The sequence below is a fragment of the Myotis nattereri genome (genome assembly GCF_964212035.1).
Source record: "Myotis nattereri genome assembly, chromosome: 3".
In the NCBI taxonomy this organism is placed as follows: Eukaryota; Metazoa; Chordata; class Mammalia; order Chiroptera; family Vespertilionidae; genus Myotis; species Myotis nattereri.
The window spans coordinates 164,941,374-164,968,743 of NC_138077.1; the positions used below are offsets into that span (position 1 = coordinate 164,941,374).

The 27,370-nt window shown below is 39.6% G+C and overlaps 1 protein-coding gene across 4 annotated transcripts in view; it reads left to right on the forward strand.

Moving 5' to 3' along the window:
* Positions 1-27,370, forward strand: part of NEGR1 (neuronal growth regulator 1) — an 877,124-nt gene that overhangs the window by 681,379 nt on the left and 168,375 nt on the right. For 2 of the 4 annotated variants that reach the window (XM_081085888.1, XM_081085891.1), the window contains one exon: positions 11,791-11,942. In XM_081085888.1, the coding sequence (XP_080942014.1) occupies positions 11,791-11,942 (152 nt within the window). Of the gene's footprint in view, positions 1-11,790; positions 11,943-12,513; positions 12,573-17,798; positions 17,866-21,129; positions 21,161-27,370 lie in introns of those variants that run through there. The other 2 variants (XM_081085889.1, XM_081085890.1) reach the window with 2 other exon arrangements.

Consider the following 27,370-nt stretch of genomic DNA (forward strand, 5'->3'; position numbering starts at 1 on the left):
GTGAAAAGCCTAGATGAGGTTGATAATGCTCATGTAGCTGAGAGAGCGTGGCGCATCTTAAAATCATGATGCCACGATCTTTTCAGTCACTCTCCTACATCTTTTCTTTAAAAATAATTTCCTGTGTGCTCAATATTTAATATTTTGCTGCCATCTGAGAGGAAATGTATCTGTTCTTTCTAAGAAACAGACCCTATCATTAAACAATAATAACACCTATCATATATCTAGTGCCTATTTCATTTGATATGTATATCTGCATAGATGTTACATTTTATATATTTAAAAACATTCTTACATCAACACTTTATTCAGATTGCCTTTATTTTTTTTCAAATTTCACAGGTGAAAAACTAAAAATTGTTAAAATGTGAGAACAATTTATTCAGTCAGGCGTATAACAATTACTCACTGTGTACCTACTAAGTACCTGGCACTATGCTACACGCTTGGAATACAGTGAATGGCAACACCACCCAGGAATATTACCCTAGTAGAGTTGCATTCTAAGGGAATATTGACAGCAATCAAAGCCATACTAATATATAAAACTTACAACTGAAGTGGTGTCACCAAGAGAAGTATTTGATATGATGATGATTTGACAATAACTCTGTAGCATCACTAGCACTTGAACTTTAGAAACAATTTTGAAATTACTTAAAAATATTGTATTCTTGCTACTTGTCTAGGTTGTATTTTTCTGCCATTCTAATTACATATTGCATATATACTATAGGGAGATTACCACCCAAATATTTAGTGAATCTAGGGGGAGAAAACAAACATTAATTGATACTGAAGTTTTGTGTGTTGGGGATATAGTTTGAGAAGAGAGGAAGGCAATGCTCATTGCTTGTTTCTCAGAGTAGCCTGGAGAGTCAGACTCTTTTGGAGGCTGAAGACAGCCTCTGTAAGAGGCTGCACTGATGCACATAACTAGCCCCCAAATAATAGTTAACCTCCAAGGAAACCGCCAAATAGCTCCCTAAATTGAACCTACATTTATCTTTGACTTTCTACCCCATTAGATTCACCCCATGGATTGAACTTGGTATTTGTGGTATTTGTATATTTCAGATGCCATATAACACTTTATTTAGCTCCATTTGTTTTATTTGCTGGTTTGAGTTGATTTCCTTGAACCAAGATGATTTCTGACTTCTCCAAACATAAAAGCAATATTCTTGTTCCTGCTTAGTGATTTAAATGCCAGTAGCTACTTGGGGAGAATACCAATAGTAGTAAGAAGACCTGGATCTGAATTTTGGTTTTATCACATATCAGTTGGTGCAAGATTAATTAACTTAATCTTTCTAAACTTCTTATCTTTCATCTGTAAAATGGTCTAATAATACCTCCTCGGCTTGAGACGAAGATTAGTTGACATACATTTGAAAATGTTTAAATGTTTTCTGAAGGTCAACTTTCCATACTTTTAACATCAACCTTTTTTTGTGCAATGCTAAAAATCTTTGTTAGATTACCTCAGTCATAAGTGTGTTAAGAACAGCTAACATGTTCCACAAATAAAAACATTCATACTCACAATGAGAAGACTAGAAGTACAACAGTGATTTAGAGCCAAAATATATTGAAGCGAGAATACTGTCATTGAGAGAGGCATTATGAAGTGTATTGTACAAGGATCTATATGCCATCTCAATCTCATCTTCAGATTTTCATGTGGATCTAAGGTCCCTTAGATAATAACCATGTCACATCCCTTCCTCCTCTTGGTTTCGAAACCAGTGTCTCAAGGACAGGAGGTACTCAGTCATCGTTTGGTGACCAAATTAAACTTCATTTCCATTAAAACCATATCAGAGTCCTACCACTATCACTGGACTGCTTCAGTGCTGAGGGCTGGCCCTGCACCTGAACAATCTGACCCTTATGTGTGTGCCTGTCAGGCGACCTCCAGGTTCTCGATTCCTGCAGGAAAAATTCAGGACATGAATCCAGGTGAAAGTGAGAGTGAGTTTATTACAGCTTGAGACAGTGTGGCAAAGAAAGAGCCCCTGGAGACAAGGTCAGGGGGTAAGCCCAGGAGAAGCTGCCACTGCCCACTGCTCCTCTGGGTGCAAGTCTCATGCAGACCCTCAGAGCTTAGGATAGAAGAAGAAAATTGCATGTCTGAGGAAAGGGGAGCAAGGACATGGTCAAAGAGCACTTGCTGGGGTCCTTTGTCCTGAGGGTTCTATCTATTTTCTATAGGTGGGGATTTTAGGGGCGATCCCATGGGAGGGTATAAACAGAATATTCATTAGATTTCTGGGCATGACGTTTAATATGCTGATGTATTAAAATGAGCACATTGGTTAGTTTCATCTCTATCTTGGATTAATCTGACTATAACTGTGTTGGTTTATTTTTAATTATCTACCACCCTGACTAAGGTGATTTAAACTACCTGCTCTTAGATATCTTTGGATAGAAAGTAGGATAGAGTCTTGTGATTTATTAGCTGGCTGTTAATTGCTCAACTGTTCTGGCATTCCACTTGCCAGTAAATTTTCCTTTTTTTTTCTGTTAACCTGCCTCAACATTACCCATGACTTTTTCTAAATCTCCTTGTTGAATTATATCTTTAGCTCATACCACCTCTTGAGTGCTGCAAATATACACTCCATTGCAGGAAGTTACATTTCTTTCTGTAAAAATGACTTGTATGATTTAAGAACTGTCTTTCATCTATGCTATGCTAATACCCAAAGATCAATTAATAAGATTGTATTGATATTCAGTTATATAACATAATATATTATTATCTTACTCCCTTATAAATGAAGTCTTATGAAAGTTTTACCATTATTTGAGAACATCTCTACCACTCCTATTCCAAGTTATTTTAATATCATAAATATTGTCATTTGATACTCTCATATATGTTTCTTATATTAGCAATGGAGCTTTTCTGTGACTATTTGCACCTGAAAGTTAGATCTCTAGAAATATTTATTGTTACTGCAGACATGGAAAGGCAGATAATAAATAAAATCCTCAAAATGTGTAGTGAGGCTGAATTTATAAAAATAAAATGGATGAGGTCTGGTGTAAGTTGGTCCATTTATTTCCACAATCTTAGCAATCAGTGCCAATGGCTATGTGGTCAGGTTTGCTCTGTGGTGTTGCTGTGTGCTCTCTTGGCCAGCCTAGATAGCTATAGACTGAGAGAAAGTGATGATTGTAAAGGTTTTGAACATTTCATGAGTCAGAAATATAAGTATTGCTAGTTATTACCATACTTCCCTGACACTTCTATATATACTAGAGGCACTGTGCACAAAAATTTGTGCACTCAAGGGGGGGGGGACCCTCAGCCCGGCCTGTGCCCATTTGCAGTCCAGGACCCCCTGGGGATGTCCACCTGTTGACTTAAGCCCACTCCCCGGGGGATCAGGCCTAAGCTTGCAGTCAGACATCCTTCTGGCAGTCAGGGAGCCCTCGGGGATGTCCGACTAAAGGCTTAGGCACCCAAGGGATGGGGCCTAAACCGTTAGTTGGACATTCTTAGTGCTGCCACGGAGGTGGGAGAGACTCCTGCCACCACCTCTGCACTGGCCAGCCATGAGCCAGCTTCTGGCTGAGTGGCACTACTCCTCAGTCTGACCTAAACCCTAGAGATTAGTACTTCATTTTACAACTTTTTCTTGGTTTATAGGCAGCAGCAAACTCAGACCACACAGTCGGGTGTGCAAGAAATGTTGCTTTCTTTATTGTTTAGTAACCAAACCTAACTACAGCTTCAGCCCCCATTCTGCCAAGTGAAAAAACAAAAACAAAATATTACTTAACTTAGGTTCCTCACCCCCTTCTCTGGAGTTGTGCTTCCATATCAGACAGTGTATATCGCAGGCAGAGGTGCCAGAGAGCCGAGCACAAGGACCGAGGGTCAAGGACGTCTGTGCCTCAGGCTTCTGTCTGGGCTGCCCCCACCAGCTGCCCCTGACCCTCACCTCAGAGCTGAAGGCCATGCTGATCCCTGGTATATCCTCCTCATCTGGGCCTGGAGGCCTCTTGAGTCCAATGTGCTCTCTCCCTCCCTCCCTGCCCCCTTCTCTCTCTCACACAAAGAGCTATTGGGCTTTCTGGGGTGAGGTCCTCTGACACCTCCTCAGCCCCGTTGCATGGACACCATCTTGGTGCCTGGGTCACGGCCACAAAGCTGTGTGGCTGCTCTCAGACCCTCCGTCTCCTGCTGCCTTAGGGAGTGACTCAGCGGGAGGGGAGGGTCACAGTCCTTTTCACATGGCCGCCAACAAACACTGTGTTCCTTCCCTCTAGTTCTCCTCCTCCTCCTCACCCCAGTCCAGGCACGTCTGTGTGCAGGGCAGGGGAGGGTGGGAGGCAGGCGTGTCTCTGACCCAGCACACAGGCTTCTGGATCCACTGCTCCCCCAGGAGGTCTTCCACGCTCTGGACCTCGACACCCAGAACCTGCCCCCTCTCAGCTGCAGGTCTTTGCCCACAGTGGTCAAATCTGTTTAGAGCAGTGGTTCTCAACCTTGGCTGCACATTAGAATCACCTGGGAATCTTTTTAAAATCCTGACTTCTGGGCCTCATCCTCTGGAAATTCTGTTTCTTTGTTATGGGGTGAGGTCACAACATTAGTAACAAAGAAACAGAATCTCGGGAGGATGAGGCCCAGAAATCAGGATTTTAAAAAGATTCCCAGGTGATTCTAATGTGCAGCCAAGGTTGAGAACCACTGGTTTAGAGGCTTGAAGTCAAGAAGTGCCTCTTTGTTCTCTGCTTTCTGGAGGTGGTCAGCGAGGAACATTCCTGCCTGGACTGGGGAGGGGTTTCTGGGTGTTAAGAATACCAGGAGGGGGAGCACAGACTCCTCCCTCACCTCTAACCCCAGGACGTTTCTTTAGAAGCAGAAGCCTCCTCCAGTGCAGGGGCCAGTGCTGGCTGCCTCAGTTTCTCAGAGACAAAGAATTTGATGAATGTCTTTTCCCCACTGCAGTAGCTGCTTCATTTGTTCATTCTCACATTTTTCATTTTTCATTAGCTGCTAAATCGCCCCTGTGGCTGCAAACCTGTTGTGCCTGACTCAGCCAGTGGGGAGCTATGGGAGCTGTGCAGGGACAGAGGAAGGGGGAGGGGGGCCCAGCCCTCGGAGAGGGTCAGTGGTGCCTGCCGGGTTCTCTCAGAGGATGTGGCTTAGGTTAGGTCCTGTCCTTTGGTGACTTTAGGAGGGGAGGCCGTGTCCTCCGCTCCCCACTTTGACTCAGGGGTGGAAGTTCTCCTTACTCTCTAGCCTCATAACTCAGTGGATCATGGTGGGATGTGGCAGGCAGGTGGCTTCTGTGGCTGCACACGGGCACTGGCCTGCAGCCAGGGACCCGGATCCCCGCGGGAGGGCCGATTGGAGGCCGGGCGGGTGGCAGATCACCATGGTCCCACACAGCAGCCCCGGGTCCCCTGCAGGAGGGCCAGATGGAGGCTGGGTGGGCCAGCCCATCGCCGCTGCACCACCCAGCTGCCCCAGGATGTCCCCCACCCCAGGTCGCAGATTGCAGGCCTGGATGATGGAGGGGCAAGTGGGATGGCACTGTCCCGCCCTGCCTGCAGTATGCAAATTAGCCGCCATCTTTGTTGGAAGTTAATTTGCATATCATGCTGATTAGCCAATGGGAGGCGTAGTGAAGGTAAGGTCAATTACCATGTTTGTCTATTATTAGAACTATACTAATAAAAGAGAAAAATGGTAATTGGCTTACGGCGATACCTTTTTCATTGGCTAATCAGGGCTATATGCAAATTAACTGCCAACTAAGATTGGCAGTTAACTGCCAACTAAGATTGGCAGTTAACTGCCAACAAGATGGCGGCTAATTTGCATATGTAGGCACAATGCAGGGAGGCGAAAGGGAAAGCAGGAAGAAGCCCCCTGCCACTGACAGTGATAAGAAACCCAGGGGGGAGCTAAGAGCTGGGGGGCAGGGCAAAGGCGGCCCTGGGGCCGCCTTTGCCCTGCCCCCCAGCCATGATTGGAGAATCAGGCGCCTTTGCCGCCCTGGCCAGTGATAGCAGGAAGTAGGGGTGGAGCCAGCGATGGGAGCTGGGCAAGGTCGAAGCTGGCAGTCCCAGGAGCTAGGGGTCCCTTGCCTGGGCCTAAAGCGAAGCCCACAATCGCGGCGCCCCCTGCTGCCACTGCAGGTCCCCGCTGCCCGGGCCGGACGCCTAATCCAGAGGCATTAGGCCTGGGCAGGGGCAGAGCCTGCAACTGCGGGGAGCTGGGGGTCCCCTGCCCAGGCCTGACACCTCTGCCAGAGGCCTCAGGCCTGGTCAAGGGGCCGATCCAGTGATTGGTGATCGGAGGGTGATGAGGGTCAACTCCTCTGGCCGAGGCATCAGGCCTGGGTGGGGGGCAGAGCTGGGGATTGGGGGGATATGATGGTCCCCTTGCCCAGGCCTGAAGCCTGGGTCAGAGGCGTCAGGCCTGGGTGGGGGGCGGAGCCGGGGATTGGGGGGATATGATGGTCAGGGGCGTCAGGCTTGGGCGGGGGGTGGAGCAAGCGATCAGAGGGAGATGGGGGTCCCCTGCCCAGGCATGATTCTTGGGCCAGAGGCCTCAGGCCTGGGCGGGGGCCAGAGCCAGTGATCGGGGGGAGATGGAGGTCCCCTGTCCAAGCCTGACACCTCTGGCGGAGGCGTCAGGCCTGGGCAAGGGGCCGATCAGGCGATCGGAGGGTGATGGGGGTCAATGCCTGAGGGCTCCCAGTATGTGAGAGGGGGCAGGCTGGGCTGAGGGACACTCTTCCCCCCCTCCCCTCCCCACACCCAGTGCACGAATTTTGTGCACCGGGCCCCTAGTAGGATATAAAAGGCTAATATGCAAAATATCCCCTCAGGAGTTTGACCAGGAGACCGGGAGTTTGATCACTCGCTATGACGTGCACTGACCACCAGGAGGTGGTGCGGAACAAAAGAAGGCCCCAGCCAGTAGCCAGCAGCCATGGAAGGGAGGCCCCAGCCAGCACCTGGAAGGCCCCTATCTGCCCTGATTGCTGGCCAGGCCTAGGGACCCTACCCATGCACAAATTTCATGCACCGGGCCTCTAATGAAAATATAAGAGGCTGCCCTAATTCAAGACTAGTTAGTTGGTCAGGCTGTGTCACTGATAGGTTGTCAGTATCTTCTGGCAAAGCTAATATCCTGCAGTTCATAGATTTGAGGCATTTATTAGCACAAGGCAGAGGAATAAGAATAAGGTGAATGGTTCTCAGTATGTGTTTTAGTCCATTTCTGCTGCTATAACAAAATATCACAGACTGGGTAGCTTAGAAACAGCAGAAAATTATCTCACAGTTCTGGAAGCTGGAAGTCTGTGATTAAGGTGTCAGCATATCTGGTGACTGTCCTCTTCTGGGTCACAAACTTCCTGTTGTATCCTTACATTGCGGAAGGGGCTGAGGATCCCTCTGAAGCCTCTTTTATAAAACACTAATCCCTTTTAAGCACCTCTCAAAGACCCCACCTACTGATACCATCACCTTTAGAGATTAGGATTTCAACATATGAATTTGGGGAGACACAAACATTCAGTTTATAGTGGCACAAACTCCTATTGGTGACTGAAGGTAGGAGACCATAATAATAGAAGAATCTTATAGCCATGAGGTCCATTGAATGGTAAAAATGTGAAAAAAATAAAGATGGCCACATATTTATAAAAAAGCACCCTATGCTGCTGATCTAGCCCAGCAAAATTAGTTACTCTCTCTTTTGGGGGGAGGAGGACCATGAGAAAAAAATGTCTCATTCTATAATCTAAGTCAACACAAAAATGGTTCCCTTAGAACTAGAAAGAATTAAGTGTTTAGGGAAAAGAGATACATAACTCCAAATCAAGCAGTATTCTGGATTTAGTTCTCTGGTTTTATTGAAAGGTATATTATAAACAATTTCTTGAGTTGCCACTTCAGATTTCACATCACCAATGCAAGGAAGTCTGGTTTCAAACAAATCTGAAATGGATATGAAAAATCTATGGGGCCAGGATCACCTGTGAACAGGCTCATATATATATGCTTCATACTGATCAAGCATTTTCTTTAACACATAATAACAATTCAATTTGGAAAATATATGTTTTTACTGATAAAAAAAGAATTATTTTCTTTGCAGATAATACAGATAATATAATTATATCAGACCATACTAAACTAAATCTGTTTCCTAAAGAAAAAATAAGTATCATCGATTAAAAAACTCTTTTATTATTTGTTTTTTATCAAGGAGTAAAATTACATTAGAGCCATATTGATAGGACTTCCTGGTGTGGCTCAAATTTTTATATTCAGTAACTGAGAATAGATGTGTTCATCTTAACAGGGTCTCCCTTGTGATTAAAATGCCCTCTGTTGTAAACACTTGTTAATATACCTGATTCTTATCTTCAGCTTTGACTTTCTCAAGGGCCTTCAAAAATCTTCAAAGAACATGTGTTGCCCAGCCTAGGCCCTAATCACAGCGCAGAACTCATCTTTGTAGCATTTTAATTACTATTTTCAGAATTGATATAGCTGAGAAAGTTCTTTATTACCCCCAGGATACCTGCAAGAAAATCACAGTGATATACTCTTAAGAGATCCACTCCATCTCAGAAGTCACTTTCCCTCAAGGTCAGCTTTGCCAAGGCTGTCGCAGCCATCCACCAAGCAAAGATAGGTTCTGAAGTGATGCCTGAGGAGTCAGCACTTCTGAAACTTCCAACTACAGAAGAAGGAAGCCTTGGATTCTCCAGTAACCTCAGAGAGCTGGCTTCCCCTAGGGAAGAAACAACCCCAGGGAAAATCCTTTTCTTTTTTATTGGTCATAATCACCTGCCAGACTGATCTGAGCAGCAAGGGTTGGAGCACTGATGTGCACTGCTGGCAGAAGTCAAAAATCGGCCTAGACATTCAGAACATGGATGTGATGCATGATCTAGCAACATCTGTGGCTTTGTAACATTAAAGGACAGAGAACTACAAGCCAGCTTAGAAAGATAGCCATAAGGAACATAAGCCCACAGTGCCTTGAAGTAACTCAAGGGAATATTGAATCAATATTCCCTTGAGATTTTCTCCCTAGAGTCTAGCCAAGTGAAGACACTGACTTTTTCTCAAGTATCTAGCAACAAAATTGATCTTGGTTTGGTAGATGGGGCACAATGGGGTTTAGTAGTCTAGGGAGTTGCTAAGTTCTCTAGAAAATAAGTCCATAGCATAATTATGAACAAATTGATTTGAGCTATAATGCTTATGTTCTTAAAAACAGTGAAACTGATTTTTTTAAATATAGGACATAAACTAATTCATTAAAGGCAAAGTTATTAATGTGATGCAGAAAAATGTGCAATATCACTGAATTTAGCCTACATTTTGATAGATTTACAATATGAGACAGAGGAGTAAAAGCTGCCATAGTCTTAATATGTTATGCCCTAGTTTTTTTATATATATTTTTACTTATTTGAGAGAGAGAGAGAGAGAGAGAGAGAGAGAGAGAGAGAGAGAGAAACATCACGAGAGAAACATTGATCAGCCGATGTTTCTGCATGCCCTTTCTGGGGATTGAGCCTGCAGCCCAGGCATGTGCCCTGACAGGGAATCAAACCAGTGACCTCTGGGTTCCTAAGTCCACGCTCAAACCCTGAACCACACCAGCCAGGCTGTTATGCCCTAATTTCTTGTGTCAGAGTTTGAGATCATTAGGTTTATTGCTCAATTTCAAGATTTTCCAATATTTTTTTCAACTCAAAGCTTTATTAATCTGATTAAAGTTTGAGTTTTAGATAATTCAAATCCAGCTAGTACATGAACTATAAGGAATTCCCAGAGTAATCAAGGATGGCTGCTTATTTTAATCTGCATAGTAACTGCAGTGTATTTTATCTAAATTCAGATGCAAGACACATACCATAATGCAAACAATTTCAATCTAGACTCTCAGAGGAATGCCGTTTATTAGCATCTTTAAAGTTAAAGAAATATTTAATGCTAAAACTTAAACACATTAAAAGGTAAAACTAACATGAGCCTACATAGCCCATATTGTGATCAGCACATCTTTTTTCACAATAAACAGAGGGGCTAGTTTAGGAGAAGTTATTATCTGATTGGCATCCTCCTTACAGCAGAATTCATAATGAGAGAGAATGTCCTGAAGGGGCACTGAAAGAAGCTTACCAGTCCCTGCGGTGTCGGGACATCACCTAGACTCCATTGACTCAACTATTTGTTACTGAGGATACCACTATTAAGTGCAATGTAGGATTCAAATATAAAGTATGTCCATAAGGCTGTGCTTTGCAAGGAATCTGAATTTATTTGGGTTGAAAAGACCTGTGTGCATAGAAATTGCTAGAAAAAACAATTCAATAATGTGGTTTTTGCTTTATAAATGCCACAACCATTTGGTAAGATACATGCAGAGTGAAAGAGAGGAGATTCACTTAAGGTGCATCAGAGAAAGGGAGATGGACTAGATCAGACCTCAATGAGGAGGGAAGGGTCTAGATGGCAGACATAAAAGAAGATGATGAGCATTGAGTGTAGATTCAGGAAAAGAGTGAAGCAGGTCTGGGCATAGCAAGCAGTGAGAACAAGGAAGCTATACCAGCCAGAGTGAGAGCGAGGGCCTCTGCTGGTAGTCTGGAGAGAGATTAATGGGTAGTCCAGGTGGAATCTGGAAAAACTGAATCTATGCTAAGGCCCAGAAAAGATAAAGGACTATTATAAGCATATTCCTAAAATGTGGCAGAGATGAGACTCAACTTTAAATACTATCCTCAGTACTATACCTCTGTCTCATTGTACATGGCAACAGTAAAATGGTGTTGACCCTTGAATCACCTTATCTCAGGTGTAGGTTAAACTTTAATGGGAGTTATTCAATAATATCACCTGAAATGGTCTAGACCAGTGGTCGGCAAACCACGGCTCGTGAGCCACATGCCCCTTCAGTGTGGCTCTTCCTCAAAATACCACTTGCGGCCGCGCACATACAGTGCGATTGAAACTTCGTGGCTTATGCACAGAAGTCGGTATTTTGTGGAAGAGCCACACTGAAGGGGCCAAAGAGCCACAGGTGGCTCGCGAGCCACTGTTTGCCGAGCCACAGTTTGCCAACCACTGGTCTAGACCCGCGGTTCTCAACCTGTGGGTCACAACCCATTTAGGGGGTCATTTGACCCCTAAAGGGGTCACCTTTCACAGGGGTCACCTAAGACCATCAGAAAACACATACATAATTACATATTGTTTTTGTTATTAATCACTAAGCTTTAATTATGTTCAATTTGTAACAATGAAATTGGGGGTCACCACAACATGAGGAACTGTATTAAAGGGTCATGGCATTAGGAAGGTTGAGAACCACTGGTCTAGACATATCCCAACCAGTTTACTTAGAAACTATCAGTTTGTGCTTTTAATGGACTATTTATTATATTTAATTTTTTCTACTTTTTCTTGACTTTAACAGATAAGATGCCATTGTTTTGGTATGTTTAATTTTCTAAAATACAAAACAATGTATAAATCAGTCATGCATATCTAAGCTCAGTTTGTTAAATAGTGCAAATAATCCCATAAGAACAGTCTACAGTTGTCATACAGCCTCTTATGTCCAATATCTATTAATAAAAGGAAAATATAATTCAACATTATCATGCTATATACCAATGCCAGTGATCAAAACTGTCTATGGGTTGCCATTACAACCCCATCTAAAATAAAAATGGAAATGATACTTATAATACATGCTTACCTATAGTTTATTTTGTCTTCTAGGCTCTTCAATGGCCAACAAGGAATTATCATTCAAAATTTTAGCACAAGATCTATTCTCACCGTTACCAATGTGACACAGGAGCACTTCGGGAACTATACTTGTGTGGCTGCCAACAAGCTAGGCACAACCAATGCGAGCCTGCCTCTCAACCGTAAGTAATAGTATTGCCAAAATGCCCCCATGGGCCTCTTGGCTTCTATCTATCAGTAGAGATAAAATGTAAAAGAGTATGTTCATTTTAGAACTCAACTTGATGTGATACATTTCTTACACAGAGTAACTTGGCCCCAAAATAATATGGGTGCTTGAGAATTTTATAATCTCTATAGAAGTCTACATGTGCTTAGAAAAATGTCTTAGAGATGAGAAAAGGGTGTGTGTGTGGGGGGGGGGGGAAGCACGTATAATAAGATCCACTGAAAAATGTCTCCTGACTAAAGATATTTAGTTTAGTGAGATTTTCTTTGTTTTGTCGTTTAAAATGTGTTATATTATCTTGAAACATGGATTAATTTAGGTTGAATATACTCTTCTTGGTTGATGTTCTTTAGATACTCATCTTGAAATAGTAAGAATTTCACATTCCATAAACACAATGAAATAGTAAGTAAATGATGACATAAAAAATATTTTATCTATAAAGAGAACATTTTTACTCAAAAGTATATTTTAGAATGCAACTTAAGGTTTTACTAATATATATAATACAGTATATATCTTAGTTCCTAGAAATGAAAACAGAAGAGCCAACACAAGGATGAGTTGAGGGGTCTGCAACCTAATGTAATGTTTCCTCCTGCAATTCATTTTAGTGCTTTTTAGTAGCTGAATCAACAACAAAATGTTGTAACCCTTAGATATTCCTTATTTGGAAATGGTGTGTTTCTCAAAATGTTGAAAGGGGATGACAGAGAATTCACTGTATTTTCAGTTCCACAGTTAGCTGAATCATCCTTATCTCTTATATTTTTACTGAAACCTGATGTATATATTTATGCTATCATCCTATAGTCCTAAACTGTCTCTGAAAAATGCAAATATTTTTAGTTAATCACAGACATGATCATTTCCATTTTGGAGAAATGAGGATGGGATATATAATAGTCCAACTACTTAAAATTTACTATAATAAGAAGTGTTATGATTTGTAAACTTTGAATTACCATGATTTAAAAACCTCTGATGTTAAATAATATATATACAATATGTGTGTCAGTTTGCTGTTAATTAAAAAAGTCATTTGAAAATTATTTGTTCTATATACACTTTTCAAATATTACCTCATTTGTTTTTCTAGCTTAATATTACTTAATATTATTACTTAATATTTTTATTATCTCCACTCTGAAAGAAAAGTATTGCTTGTCATGCAATAGGCATTTATACTTGCTGGGGTTCCTTCCATGAGGATGCTTTATTTAGTGTAATTATGAATAATATAAAGCACTGAAAATATTATAGAGTACTATGAATTCCAAATTAATGTAAATATTGGTATTTCTTCAATATGCTATTAATATTTTAAATGGTTTAAATATTCAAGAATCTGAAAGAATAACTGAATTAGAAAGGCAAAGTAAAGAAAATTTAAGACTTAATAATATGTTAGGCTTTTGCTATTTAAACTTCTAAGTCACATTCTGATATTCAAAATTGAAGCATTCATGAATGCCACAAATTAGAAACAAATGACACTTATTTAAGTGTTTATTTCACTCTGGGGACCTTAGTACAATCATCTGGAAGTGAAGCTCTGCTCAAAAGGCTTCTAAACATGGTATCTTTGGGATGGACTTCAATGATCTCACTCTCTCTTTGCCACCGGCTTCCTGTTTTAGAGGTGTTATGAAGTACTAACACAATTTGTTTTACTTGTGATTAAAGACATAATATGCAATCCACATTGTCTATAATTATGAACATAGCCCTTGAAGTCTGAAAAAACCTTCATATGTAATACTCTTGTACAGCTTCATCTAAAGATCTTATTGCATTCCTGTGTACAGTAATTATTTTTATGTATTTTCATCTCTTTACCAAATTACGTTTGTTGAGAAGACAGGGTCATATCTAATATTTTATATTTCATATAACCAATACAGTGCTTAATATTTAATAGGCAATCAGCAAATCTTTAATGAATAAATAAATTCAACATTGAGTAAGTGATTGAAAGGACAATGAATAAATTAATGAACTGGGTTTTAGCTGTAGAATGTGCATTTAGATATACAAAATCATGTCACAGCGCTTACTGTTAGCTTAATATGGACCAGATCCTACTCTAATCTCTTCATATAAACTTGTTCATTTAATTCACATACAACCTAAAAAGATAAATTTTATAATTCCCCTCTTAAAGATGAAGAAACTAAGATAAAGAGAGATTAAAAGCTTGGCCAAAGTCAAATACTTAATAAGTTAATAAATAATAAAGCCAAAGCAAAAACTTGAATCCTGACAGTCTGGCTTTGGAGCCCAAGCTTTTCACTCATACATTTCTCCATCACTATGAATGTAAAACCATCAGTGGAGTAAGAGGTAAATTGTGTCATTTACAACATACCCTTTGAAAGAACAAACATGTAACATGTTTGTTCATCTTGTAGTTTTTATCAAGTTTTCTTTAATAATTTAAAGTGCTATTCTTTAATTTATAAACGCTATTTTTGCTCAGTGCACAAAACAGACTTTGTGGCACTAATTTCAGATTAATATGATGTTTACAGCATAGAAGTTCAGACATTTAAAAAATTCAAAGAGTTAATGCAGAACTGAAACAATTGTTCTATTCAGGCTCAGACAATTCATTCAATAGCAACATTCATTCTTCAAATATGCATATTGACTGTTTATAATATTCAAAACACTGTGCTAAATGCTAGATATTGGAAATAAAATATTAATAGACCTGGGATTCCATCCTCAAAGAGTTCTTAGACACATGATAGAATGGGGACAAGAACATAGAAAACTAATGCAATCTAGTCAATTGTATTGTAGTAGGGTAGAGACGAAGCTGATAATTCAGTCTCCGGCATCATCAAAGCAATGTTCTCTAGAGCAGGTAATATCACTACATGCATTATGACTAAGATGCAGCTCAAATACCATTTTAGTCATCACTGTCTAATTTTTAGAGGCAGAACTCCACAGAATTTGTTCAACAACAATTATGAGCACAATAAGAGAATGATCAAGTCAGTCTCAATTACTCAGGGCAAGGTATAGAGGAGATGACCTTTGAATTAAGGATGTGCTTGGGTTGAGCCTGGGTGTTGGAATCGTATGAGAGAGAGAGAGAGAGAGAGAGAGAGAGAGAGAGAGAGAGAGAGAGAGAGAGAAATTCTCTCATATGGAACAGCTCTGACATTACAGTATGAAATAATTTGAAGACATATGATTACAGTAAAATGTGGAAGAAGAGATTGTTGTGAGATTAGGCTTGACAAGGTGGTGGAATTAGGACAGGAAGGAATTTGGACTTTATCCTTCTGGTTTTGGAGAGTGAAAAACGGATATAAACAGATTTTGTTTCTGAAAGATGTTCTTAGGCAATGTGGAAAGCTATAGATTTACAATAATAAAGGCAAAAGGAGATAATTGCACAAAAAGAGTAACAGGAATGAGAGAGTTAAGAGATAATTAGGAGAGAGGAGTGAGTGAATCGAGACTAGAAAGGGAATTGTAGGACTCTAGATAAGTTCCAGATCTGGAGAGAATAGCAGGCAGTTGTAGGAACCTTGGTAACTCCCAACAGTTAGTTTGGATGGCATTAACCAGAATAGAACACGATAGGAAAATTAGCACTTTTAGATCCAGGAAGAAGGTAGAGATTGAAAGAAGAGAAATAAGTTCAATTTTAGGCGTATCAGTTGGAAGTGATGTTCAGTAGGTAGCTGCACATGAAGTCCAGAATGGAGATGATTAGGACGTTAATAGAGGTGATAGTTTCAGTTATGAGACTACCAAGTGCCTAAAACTTGCATAGCTTTAAAACCTGCATAGCTGAGTGAAAAGATGAGCAAGGACCAACATCCAAGCAAAATCAACATCAGGAGCATGGGGGAGTGTGCAGTGGAAGAAAAGCATCCTACAGGAGCATGTGTCAGTGGAGATGCCAGCGGAGGATCAGTGCTGTGGAAGCCATGGCAGGAGGCCAGCTCAAGAGGAGGGAAGGTCAGCAGTGATGATGCTACATCAGGTCAGAGAAAGTCTGAAAAGCAGCCACTGTCTCTGACAACTGGCAGTTACTGGTGATCTTCACCAGACCAGTTTCTATAGAAAACCGGGATTTGATGTCACATTGCTATGGATTAAGTTAAATAAGTTGATGAGGAAACAGAAACACTTCAGTAAGCTTCCTCCTTCTGTAGGCTAAGCTATGAAAGGAAGAACACAGGCTGATGATTTGCCTTGATGCCTCAGCATCTGGTCTGATTTGGGTTTCTTAAGGCCCAATTGCTGCGTCTGTCAAGATGTCTCTAGCCTACAAAGATGCAAAAATGTCAATCTTTGGTGAACTATACTTGCCATGCTTCTTGCTGTTTTGCAAGACTCCCTCATTCCAGTTTGCCTCTTTTCTCACATGCTTCTTTGGCCCCAGGTAAAGAAGAAATGCTCTGATTTAATATGATCCAAAGCCTTTGCCTTCCATGGCCCACAGGCCTTAGACTGTAATTATAAGAGGGACTGCAGTTCCAAGTACAGGAGTTAGTAATTTCATCTATATAATTACTTCAGGTAGAGTATATACTTTATCAAGTAAGGGGAAAACAAACTGGATCATGAAAAAAACTATAGGGAAGCTAGTATACAATGGATCCCTCATCTTTTAGATTGTCTATCCAGAAATTTCTGAAATATGTCTGCATTTAAAAAGTATTTGTGTATGTGTGTGCATGTATGTGCATGTGTATGAGAGAGAGAGAAAGAGAGGATGAAAATATTCTGCAGTCACTTAAATCATCTGTAGATCAGCTTCAGGGAGCAAGTGCTTTAACAAAATTAGCAATGATGACAGTGTGCCAATTGTTCATAGACAATATTTTTGTTAAGTAAAAATTGGGGTTCATAATTATTTGTTATGTTATTATTATTTTCAACTGTGTTTTTTGCTTCCTGAATCTGAGCAACTGAAAGGGATGATTCCTCTAAGTCTTCTCCTTAAAGAATGTGAACTACATGGTCCCATCCTGCCATCTATGGGTCCAGTTAATCAAATGTACACCATCTATTGATCAGTAATTTAATAACCAATAAAAGTAACATCTACTAGTATAGGTAAGACATTTGATATATGCTTCATTTCCCAGTTTCACAAAAGAACAGATTTTTTTTATAGAACATGTATTAAAAGACTCAAAATCTAAAAGGAAAAGGAAAAAGAATTAGTTAAGAAGGAGGAGATCATAGCTACATAAACCAAGCACTTAAAATGTACATAACTTAGTTTAATACAACCTTCTCCTGAAACCTAATATAAGAAAATATTTGGGACAATTCAAGCTTTAATATTAGCAGAGCATTTACAGCTCAAAATAGATAACAATAATACTAATACAGTGTGTGGATGCCACCCCCGCCCCATTTAATGTGTTCCCAAAAGTGTGGTATCAAGTCTTTTGCTGGAAGATAAGTTCTAATGCACACAGGCACATGCGTGCGTGCACACACACACACACATGCACACACACATTTATTCATATAGTAAAACATTTGCCTAAGAAATATTACATATAAAACATCCAAAGGATCCACCCAAACTGTCTTTTCCTTGCCTTGGCAACCCTGTGGAGACGATTATGATGTTCCAATTTTAAATGCTTTATAGAATCAGTGCTATATAACTTTCTAGAAAATCTCCTCTCATGTTAGAAAATATTTCTAATTTGATGAACACCTCCTCTTTGATATATATATCAGTAGCTTATATCTGAAAGGAAAATGGAAGAGGCTATTGGAGAAAGTGAGAATGTGGATAGCATAACCATTTTTCCCTGTTTAGATCTGACTGATGCAGGCAAACGTTATTTTTTGACTGATTTGTTGAACATGGAACCAGCTGTGCCCTTGTAAGTAATATTTCATCTCTCTGCTTGCTGCAAATGTCCCACATGCCACTTAGCAATTGTATGGCTCTGTTATTTTTGACTATTATAATGAACCTTGATTCCATGTGAAAGGTGATACCACAAATCTGAATGATTCATGTTTTAGATTGAAATTGATCTCTCGTCTTGCAACTTAAAAGAGATGGGGTTTTGGTTGAAAGAGGCAGTAATAAATTTAGAATTGATGATTGTTGAAGACAGCATGCTGTGCGAGGCAACTTGTTTTATCCTCACAGCTTCATGTTAATGTGAAGCCTTTTGCGGATGTCTTAGTAAAAAATATTTGACAAAAATCAGGTTTGCAGTTGTAAGTAGATTTTGATATATCTAAATCTGCCAATGGAAGTGCACTCTACTAAACAGAAATACAGACTGATTATTGGATGCAAGCAAATTTGCTGAAATGGACTATGAGCAAAAAAAAAATAAAAAAAAATAAAGAGGATTTTTTCCCTCCCAACCTTAAACTTAGAGCTGTGTTCTTGAGAAGCCAGACACAAAATGGTCTTTCAGTGCCATTCGTGAATAACCCAACAGCTTGAAACAGAATAACTGTTGGAACCTGTGCTGCCCCAGCTCGCCAAATTGCCATCAGTGAAAACCAAATATAAATACTAACAGAGATTTAGTTACCCATGTCAACTGTCATAACTTTATAGCTAGAGTAAGTCAAATATTGCCTAGTCAATCTTTTTCAAACTTTTTAAATCCATGAATTCCTTTCTTTCTCCAAGTAAAACTTAATGCAAACCTTTTTATACAACAAATATAAAATTGAGGTTACTTTGGTTGATTTGGAGGTAAACCTGGAAAATCCCCTCTTTTTCCTTCTGTATCAAATGATACAGTGACCCTAGGACCTGTCAAAAAGTTATAGTATTCCAGAACGTTAGGTTTTAAAATTCCTGGTCTAGCTTTCTCTTTATAGGTGAGGGAACTTAGGCCCAAAGAAGGTGAATCAGAACTCAAAGCTGTACATTGCACAGCAGACCTAGGGCTAGAATGTAACTTAGATTTTTCTACTTCCACTGTTCTTTCCACTGTACAGCCAACCACCAAAAGCTTTGGAATCAAACAGATCTGATTTGAAACCACAATCCCACATTGCATGATGTTGCCAGTTTTCTCAATCCCAATCTTTAAGCTTCAGTCATCTCACCCATAAAATAAGAGGGGGAAAACTTTATTTTATAGGATTTTTGTGACGATTAAATGAGGTAGGATATATAAACTGACTGAGATAGAGTGCCTACTTCAAAGGAAGTGCTCATTAAATGTTAGTTTCCTTTCCTTTCCTCTCTGTTATGTATAATCCAAACATTGAAGGGTAAGCCAAGAGACGCCCAGATCTACACACCTCAATAGCGGTGTAACTGTATCTCACTGAGCATCCCAGAACAGCACCGGTTCTTTGATTCGTTCATGAATGCACTTATGTATATCACCATGATATTGTCTTTTTTATTAGAATTATTCATTAAATCAGCCATGCACATAAGCATTCACTTGCATTGATTAAAAAAAAAAGTAGTCAGGTTGATGGAGAAGGTTGTACAAGATTAATTACTCTAATAATGTGTTTCTCTCAGGTTAAAAGGCAATTTGACAGCTGTATCCTCAAGCTACTAAGACTGTACATACGTCCCCATAGCTGACAAAGGGTCAGTAAATGCCAAAGAGAGAGGGGAGCTTTGGTATTTGCTGCTGTCATTGATCAGCCTTGAAAAGTAGCAGCCGTGTGGGAATTAGGTACCAAAAAGATATAGCAAAAGCAAAAGGAGTTTCAAATTTAACCACAAAAATGTATTGGGAGCCCTAGCTTAAGGGTCAGACTATTTAAGTTCTGGCCTTTACTTGTAGAGATACTTAACTCTCTGGCCTCAGTTTCCTCATCTATAAAATGAAGTCACGAGAATAACTAATCTCCAAGTTCTCTTTCAGCTCTAATGCTTTAAGTTCTAAGAAATCTATATATGTTTCAAAATAGTATTTATTGATTGTTATTCAAAACAGTTATATTTACTCCTTAGCAAAGTAGAAATGCTGCCAATATTTTTCCCTTCTGTACATTTTTGTTGTTGAACTCGAAATAATTTTTTATTGACAGAAAGAATTGTATTTTTATGTGTTTTGCTCTGCGGTGAGTTTCCATGAAGTTTAGCTCAATAGTACCGCTGGCCTAATCATGTCATCTCTGCAAAGATTTTTACTCTTCAGGGAAATTTCCTTCATGTTCACAGTTTCAATTCTGTAGCCCAAAAACCTATGAAAAAGCACTAGAATAGACCTTTGTGCTTGCTGTTTTATTTCACAAAGCTCTGACCCTATAACAAACTGGGTCCAAACATGACCCTATAAAATGGGAGTCGTGCTTATTAAGACATTGAAAGAATAAAAATATGCCAATATTTCTAGAAAAAAAAAATTACCATCCTCTACTTTAATAGTGCCTTTCTCAGCCTTTACTCTGACAGAGCATATTAGAGGTCCTATGAGAGATTCCCTTCCATTATTTCTAAGAAGTCTCTTGAATATTTACCCATCATGCACTGCTTTATCTGCAGCTGTGACTAGATTTGAAGTTTGATCTAATAGTTTGATCAGATGATAAGGGCTCATCTACTCTCCCACCTCCACTTCTGTGCTGTGATTCTTTTTCTAAGAAAATGGAAATGCAGCCCCTATTATAAAATTCAAGAATATGTGTGAATATGCTGATTATTACAAAGTACTAAGTGGCATTATTATAAAACTTCCCATTTCTCCTTGGGCAATGTAAAGCATAATTAATAGAGAACATCACCAAAAGAAAAAAAATAAATAAAGTGAAATTGGCTTTTTTTTTCCTGTGTTGATATTTCAGATTTAAGAAAAATAATAGAAAGAATTAATTGTGAAAGCAATGATATTTTCGTGGGCCATGCTTTCTCTAAAATGCTGTAAATTCCATTTTAGTAGCCTAAAGCTGCTGGGGAAGGGGCTGAAAATGCCATGTCCTTATTGAATGTGTCCATTCAGCATGGACTCGATTTCCTTACTTATAAAATATAATTCATTGGAGATTTCTCTCCAGAGATGCAAATTAGATATCTGCCCAATGTATACTTAAGTAAGATTTGAATAAGTCAAGCAAGATGTGCTTGCATAGAAATGCTATTTCACCTATGGCATGGCCAGACATGTTTAGTAGGTTGGATGTTTCTAATTCTGTCCTTTTTTTACAAGCTTTCTCTCCAAGAAGCTTTAAGGAAAAGAGGTAACTTAAGCTACTCAGCTCTAAAATGTGTTACTAGACAGTCACATGCTCTTCTGTTTACTTTCTTTAATTTTTTAATCAATCCAATTAGTGCACATGTGGAGCAGCCTAATTAGTGAGGCCGATCATCTTTCTTGTCAAAGAACCATTAGAGTACTACTCTGTCCAATTATAAGGAATCACTGGGTTTCTAAAGTACTTCATGACTCAAGATATAACAACATATTTTCCTAAAACTGGCGGGATGATAGCCTATGTTTTAAGAACTAGTGGTTGAACCTGTAGGGAAATTTATATTTTCTCCAAAAATAAATCATAACATCTTGGGAGACCTGTAGTTTATGGTATAATGATATGCTTACCCAAATGTAGATAATATCTATAATCAAACTATTTAACTGAGTAAATACATTTTAAGAAGACTTGCATAAGCTTTGGTTGCACAACCCTGCAGGCTTGACTCTGCTGGAAAAAGATAAATTGAAAGGGTTTATTTCTCTCAAGCTCGCATACTGCTTGTTGGAGTCCATGTTTGACATCCTTTGTTACACCCATTTCGCTTCATACTTCAGAAACACCTGTATTTCCCCAATATCCCTCCTGCCAGCAGCACCTGAAAGCATGGGTCTTATATGCCAAAATATCCTTAGACTGACACATATTACTATCATAATCATCTCCGATCTATGATTTACCTTTCTTTTCCTTGTTAGCATACTCCCTGATTTCTTTGCCCCTCTTATGCTTGTCATCATTATTTTTTTTTTTCAAAAGACAAAAACCACCACTGACTCACATACCATTAGAGACAGACTCTTGTCTGCTATTTATATTCTGCTTTCTGAATTATGTCCTCTGTTTTTCTTTCTTTCTCTCATTTTTCTTCAACTCCAGGACTTAACCATTACCAAAACATAGGTAGATGATTCTCTAACCAGGAGTGTGGATTGGTATAGAACTAAGCAGTTTCTGAATAGGCAAGCTCAACATTGCTTTTGAAAGCTTCATCACTGAAAGTGTAATCAAACTTAGCTTACCCCAAATTGATTTAAGTTTCAGCCCAAGGGCCAACCTTTGACCAGGGCAGCGTTCACACTTGCATTGATTCTGCTGCAATTGAATTACTCAGGCAATTCTGTGCACTTTCAGCTTTAGCCCTGGAGTGCAAATGGCCAATTTGGGAAGCAACTTGGTTGTGCTTGAAATTTGCAGGAAGATTGTCTCATATGTTCCTCGGGAAAAATCAGGCTTACTTTTAAAAATATTCTCTTAGTCAGAGAATTGGCTGCCCAAAGGATATTTTGCTTATTTTTATGTTTGTTTGGATTTGAGAAAACTTTGCTTCTCCCAAAGAATCTCTCCAGACTTTGAAAATATGAGTTTTAATCCTTCGATACATGTACTAAAATTTAGGGCAAATGAAAATTAATGAGGGGGAAATAAGGCAATGTGATATTGTGCTATTAGATATAGAAAAATGTCAGAAATATATTGAAATTTATAGTTCTATAAGCAGAAGTTGAAAAAAGAATATGTTTACTGTAATGGAAGCAAAAGAACCTTTCATAGTCCCTATGACATTGCATTCTATGACACCTCCCTCTCTTTCTTCCAAAATATTTTATTAAGATTGGCACAAAATAACATTACAAACACTCTTCTAGGGCATAGCAGGCTTTCATTATAAATGTCTATTTTTTATGTTTACCCCTTGTATTGCATATTAATTGTACAGTATCTAACCTTCTCACAAAACTACTTTTATTTTCACACAGACCTTACTATCTCTATATACCTATTTCATATATTTATAATTTAGATTAATTATAAGATTATATAATTATAAGGGAGTTTTGAGTTATTACATCTCTTTCTACTTTGCTCACCTAGAGGTGGAAATGGCGTATATTAAACAGGATATAGGTAAAGCACCTGGCACCTCATAGGGATTCATTAGTTGTCTTTCCTCTCTCGCCTCCATAGCTTCAGTCACCCTTTTTATAGCTATACTCTCTTAAACTTTATTGTAAGGTAGGAATGATTTGACTCAATCTCTTCAAACTCATATAATAGCCCCAGTACTATTGAGATTTCATTCTGTCTTCATGATAAACTCACTCATACCTAAGTGCCCACACATGCAGAAAACATTCCTTGTTGACATTTGCTGCAACACAAAACATCATCCTCTTAAAATGGACTCTATCACTATGCCTTATTCCCACTCCATGTCAATTTTTAAGCAACATTCAAAATTAAAGTTGTAAAGCCTTGAAGGATGCTTTCTTATAATATTTTAATCCTATGAAAACAGAAAGACAAATATATCACCTAGTCATTAAAAGTGTTCAAAGTCTTATATTAAACTCACAATCTATTTCAGATTCAATGTTATCTCTCCTCTAATCTGTCCAGTGTCTGAGGAGGAGGAATACACATTCATTAGGTTGTTTTAATACTCTCAACATTAAAGATAAAAAAGAAAGAGGGAAAGAAAAAAAAGTTGCTTTTTATATAGGTGGGATCAGTGTGTGTGTTTTATATGACTCCCCCAAAATGTTTAAGTTATTTCATTTTCACATTCTTTTTGTTTAAAATAAAAAAACCATATTTTATAGGCTGCATACCTTGTCATGATGACATATGTCATCATTTAAAACTTCAGTATGTATTCACTCATTAAGTGTATTGCCATCTAAATGCCCAGTCCTGTGCTATGGTGGATATATAAAGGTAAGTTAATAATATTTGATCCCTAACCTTCTGAAGACTGCTATGTTGGAAGGGGAGGTTGGGAGCACAACTAGTTACCACACAATGTGATCACTTTATAGATGTGGTGGGGGGGGGGGAAGAAAAGGAAGAAACAGAGAGAAAGAGAGAGAGTTAGAGAGAGAGAAAGAGATTATGAATGATTAAAAAATCCCATATGGCTGGAGCACAGACGACAACCGAAGGAAATGTGGAAAGATGAGGATGGGGAGGAAGGGAGATGCTGGCTCATGAAAGGCCTTGTAAACAAATTATACCTTCTTTAGCATGTTCTAGAAGTGTCATCATCTAAAAACTATTTTTATATACTACTGATAGCTTTTTAAATGTTAATGACAAAAGAGACCAATAATTATTCCTGGAATTTATGTAATACTTTTGTTCTTAAATTATCTCATGCAAAACAAGCTCAGTTACTAAGATAAAGACTACTTTTGATCTGAGTCTTAATTCCTCTGCCACTTTGGCCCTCCCCAGATACATATACCCATGTATTACCTCCTTATATGTTTCTAGAAAACCATAAATGCTCGGGCCAATTTTTACTTAAAGGAAGAACATTTAGTTTATTCTGTTGACCTATTGTGCTGATTAAATAGTAAAATAGCTAGTACTGAACTATTTAATGAAATTTTTAACCCTTTTAAACTTTACCCTCCTCTCCTAATTTGTTTTCTAGTACACTGTTAATCTCTTCAGTAATGAACACTTTAATAGTTTGGTCTAATCTCTTTTTTCTTTCAATTACACAGTATGTGGCAAGAAGCTGTCCAAAGACACTTAGGAACAAAATTGTTTATCTCTATGTATTATCTAATCTAATAAAAGAGAAACATGCAAATTGACTGCACCTCCACTATGCCTCAAGCCATGCCCACCAGCCAATCAGAGCGACTATATGCAAATTAACCCAACCAAGATGGCGGCCAGCAGGCACGAAGCTGGAACAAGTAGGAGGCTTGGTTGCCTTGGCGATAGAGGAAGCCAAGCTTCCCGCTTGCCCTGGCAGTCTTTGGCCTCCGCTCAAGGCAGCAAAGTTTCAATTATAGAATATAAATAAATCCCAGATACCTGCTTCCAGCCAGCCTCCACTGGGAGCTTGGGTGGCTGGGGGCCATGGCCAGCCTGCAAACAGCCATCAGCCCCTCACCCAGGCTGGCCAGGTACCCCAGTGGGGTCCTCCACCCTGAAGGGGCTGTGGCAAGCCTTCAAACAGCCATCAGCCCCTCAGCCAGGCTGGCCACACCCTCATGGGGTGACGGTACCCTCTGGGGGGCTTGGCCAGCCTGCAACAGCCATCAGCCCCTCACCCAGGCTGGCCAAGCACCCCAAGTATAATGACTAAGGAAAATAGCTTAATAGGGTTCTATAAAAGATTCTCAAGTCCCTTGAGCTAAAATAGGGCATATATTTATCAATTTTTCCAACATTCAAAAAATATGCTGAATCTTAGAGGGGAGAACAATAACAAAATATTATGAAGACATACTCTCTGCCCTCAAGAAACTAAGCATCTATAAACTCTCATGAACCCTTTGTCCTTCTCTCCTCACCTCTCATTTTATACATGAAGCATTAATTTCATAAAGAAGAGGAAAATACAATTCTTTGGCATAGGTAGTTAATGGCAGAACTTAGTGTCCCAAATAGATCCTGGGAAAGAATCTGGGGTGTTTATCCAAGGTGTCCCTTGAGATAAACTTTAACTGTGTAGATGTGGGACATTCAAGTAGTTGCTAGCAGAGAGGCTACACTATGCAAGCAGTACCAGAGGGCAGGCTTAGGACCAGAAAGAGACCAGAAACTTTAATTTTAACCTTTAAGTGTACGCAAAATAATTCAATTAACTGCCAGAGGAATTACACCACATGAAAATATGCAGTTGCAAATCACACAGCATTTTATTACTCAAAAAATTCCTGGTGCTGCAGGTACAGGCTTACATGGGATCCCAGTGGTGCTGTCCTCGGGGGTCCGGCAGCTAGGCTGGTCTGATCCGGATGCAGGGGTCCAGCGTTACTCACCAAGAGCTCGGTTGTATCTCAATCAGGAGGTACTGACCGTTCTTCGTTCTTCTGTCATCTGACAGAGAGAGGAGTGTGGAGTGGTGTCGCTTGCCGGACTGGCAAGAGGACGTGCCTTTGTGGCTGTCTTGACTGATGAACACCAGGCTGGTTGGGACCCCCACTTTTAAAGCCTGAACCCCACTTGCAGCAGTCCAGGTGGCTATCAATTAATTACATCTATGCACACATGTTTATCTCAAACAGGGCGAGGGGCTACATGTGGTTATCTAGGGAGAGTACATCACTCACTCAGATGGTTATTTTGACAGGTCACTCTGAGTTATTTACTGAAGTTCAAATCCTTATCTATGAGGGACACCCGCTTCAGAGCAGTGAGGAATGTGTTCTTAAAATCACGCTTTAAGTTTCAAGGAAAGTTAGCTCAAACATTTTAAAACCTTTCTTAGACATTTTCCAGGCATCCTCAAAGCATTTTTAAACATTTCTATATATTACTACAACATTTAGATAAGAAATTAGTTCTCCTAACACTTTATTTTGGACACTATGATAAAAAAGGCAAAAGGCATCTGTGTCAATACCTATGAAGTCTGAGATTTTACCTTACTTATAAACTAATGTTAACTTGCCACAGTTTCATGGCTGCTGGCAGAAAATGCAAGACTCCTGGGTCAGAGATGTAAGACTGTATTACTCACAGTAGCCAGATGTCTTTATGTTTGCATCTGTTCCCTGAGCCCCAAATTCACAGAGGAGCACCATGAATGGCCTACATGGATGCTCTACTTGCCATGGCTTCTGTTAAAGGAGAAGATTGCTGAGCTTATGGAACCAAATGTGCTCAGAGAGAGACATTGCCTCATTCCACAAGAAGTGGCTTGAAAAAAGAGCATTTATTCTTTATTATTTACTGGGGCCTTGCATTCTAAACATTCCCAAAAAGCATATGCCAGTCTGAAAGATCCCTGAAGGAGTGTCTCCCATCAGCCTGTAGAGGCAGAGAGATAAACATGGTGGATATTTCCTCTAAAGGAGTTCTTCCCAAATTGTCCTAGGCACACTAATATACCAAGGACCTTGGTAAATGCAGACTGATTCAATAAGTCTGCAGCAGAGGCTGAGATCCTAAATTTCTTCAAGTTCCCAGGGATGCGGATGCGGCAAGTTTAAGGACCACACTTCATTATAGAGTAAGGCTCTGAGGGAAGTCTGAGTAGGTCTGAGAATGGTTTATTTCAGTCACCATATTCTAGATCAGCGGTTCTCAACCTGTGGGTCGCGACCCCTTTGGCGGTCAAACGACCCTTTCACAGGGGTCTCCTAAGACCATCCTGCATATGAGATATTTACATTACGATTCATAACAGTAGCAACATTACAGTTATGAAGTAGCAACAAAAATAATCTTATG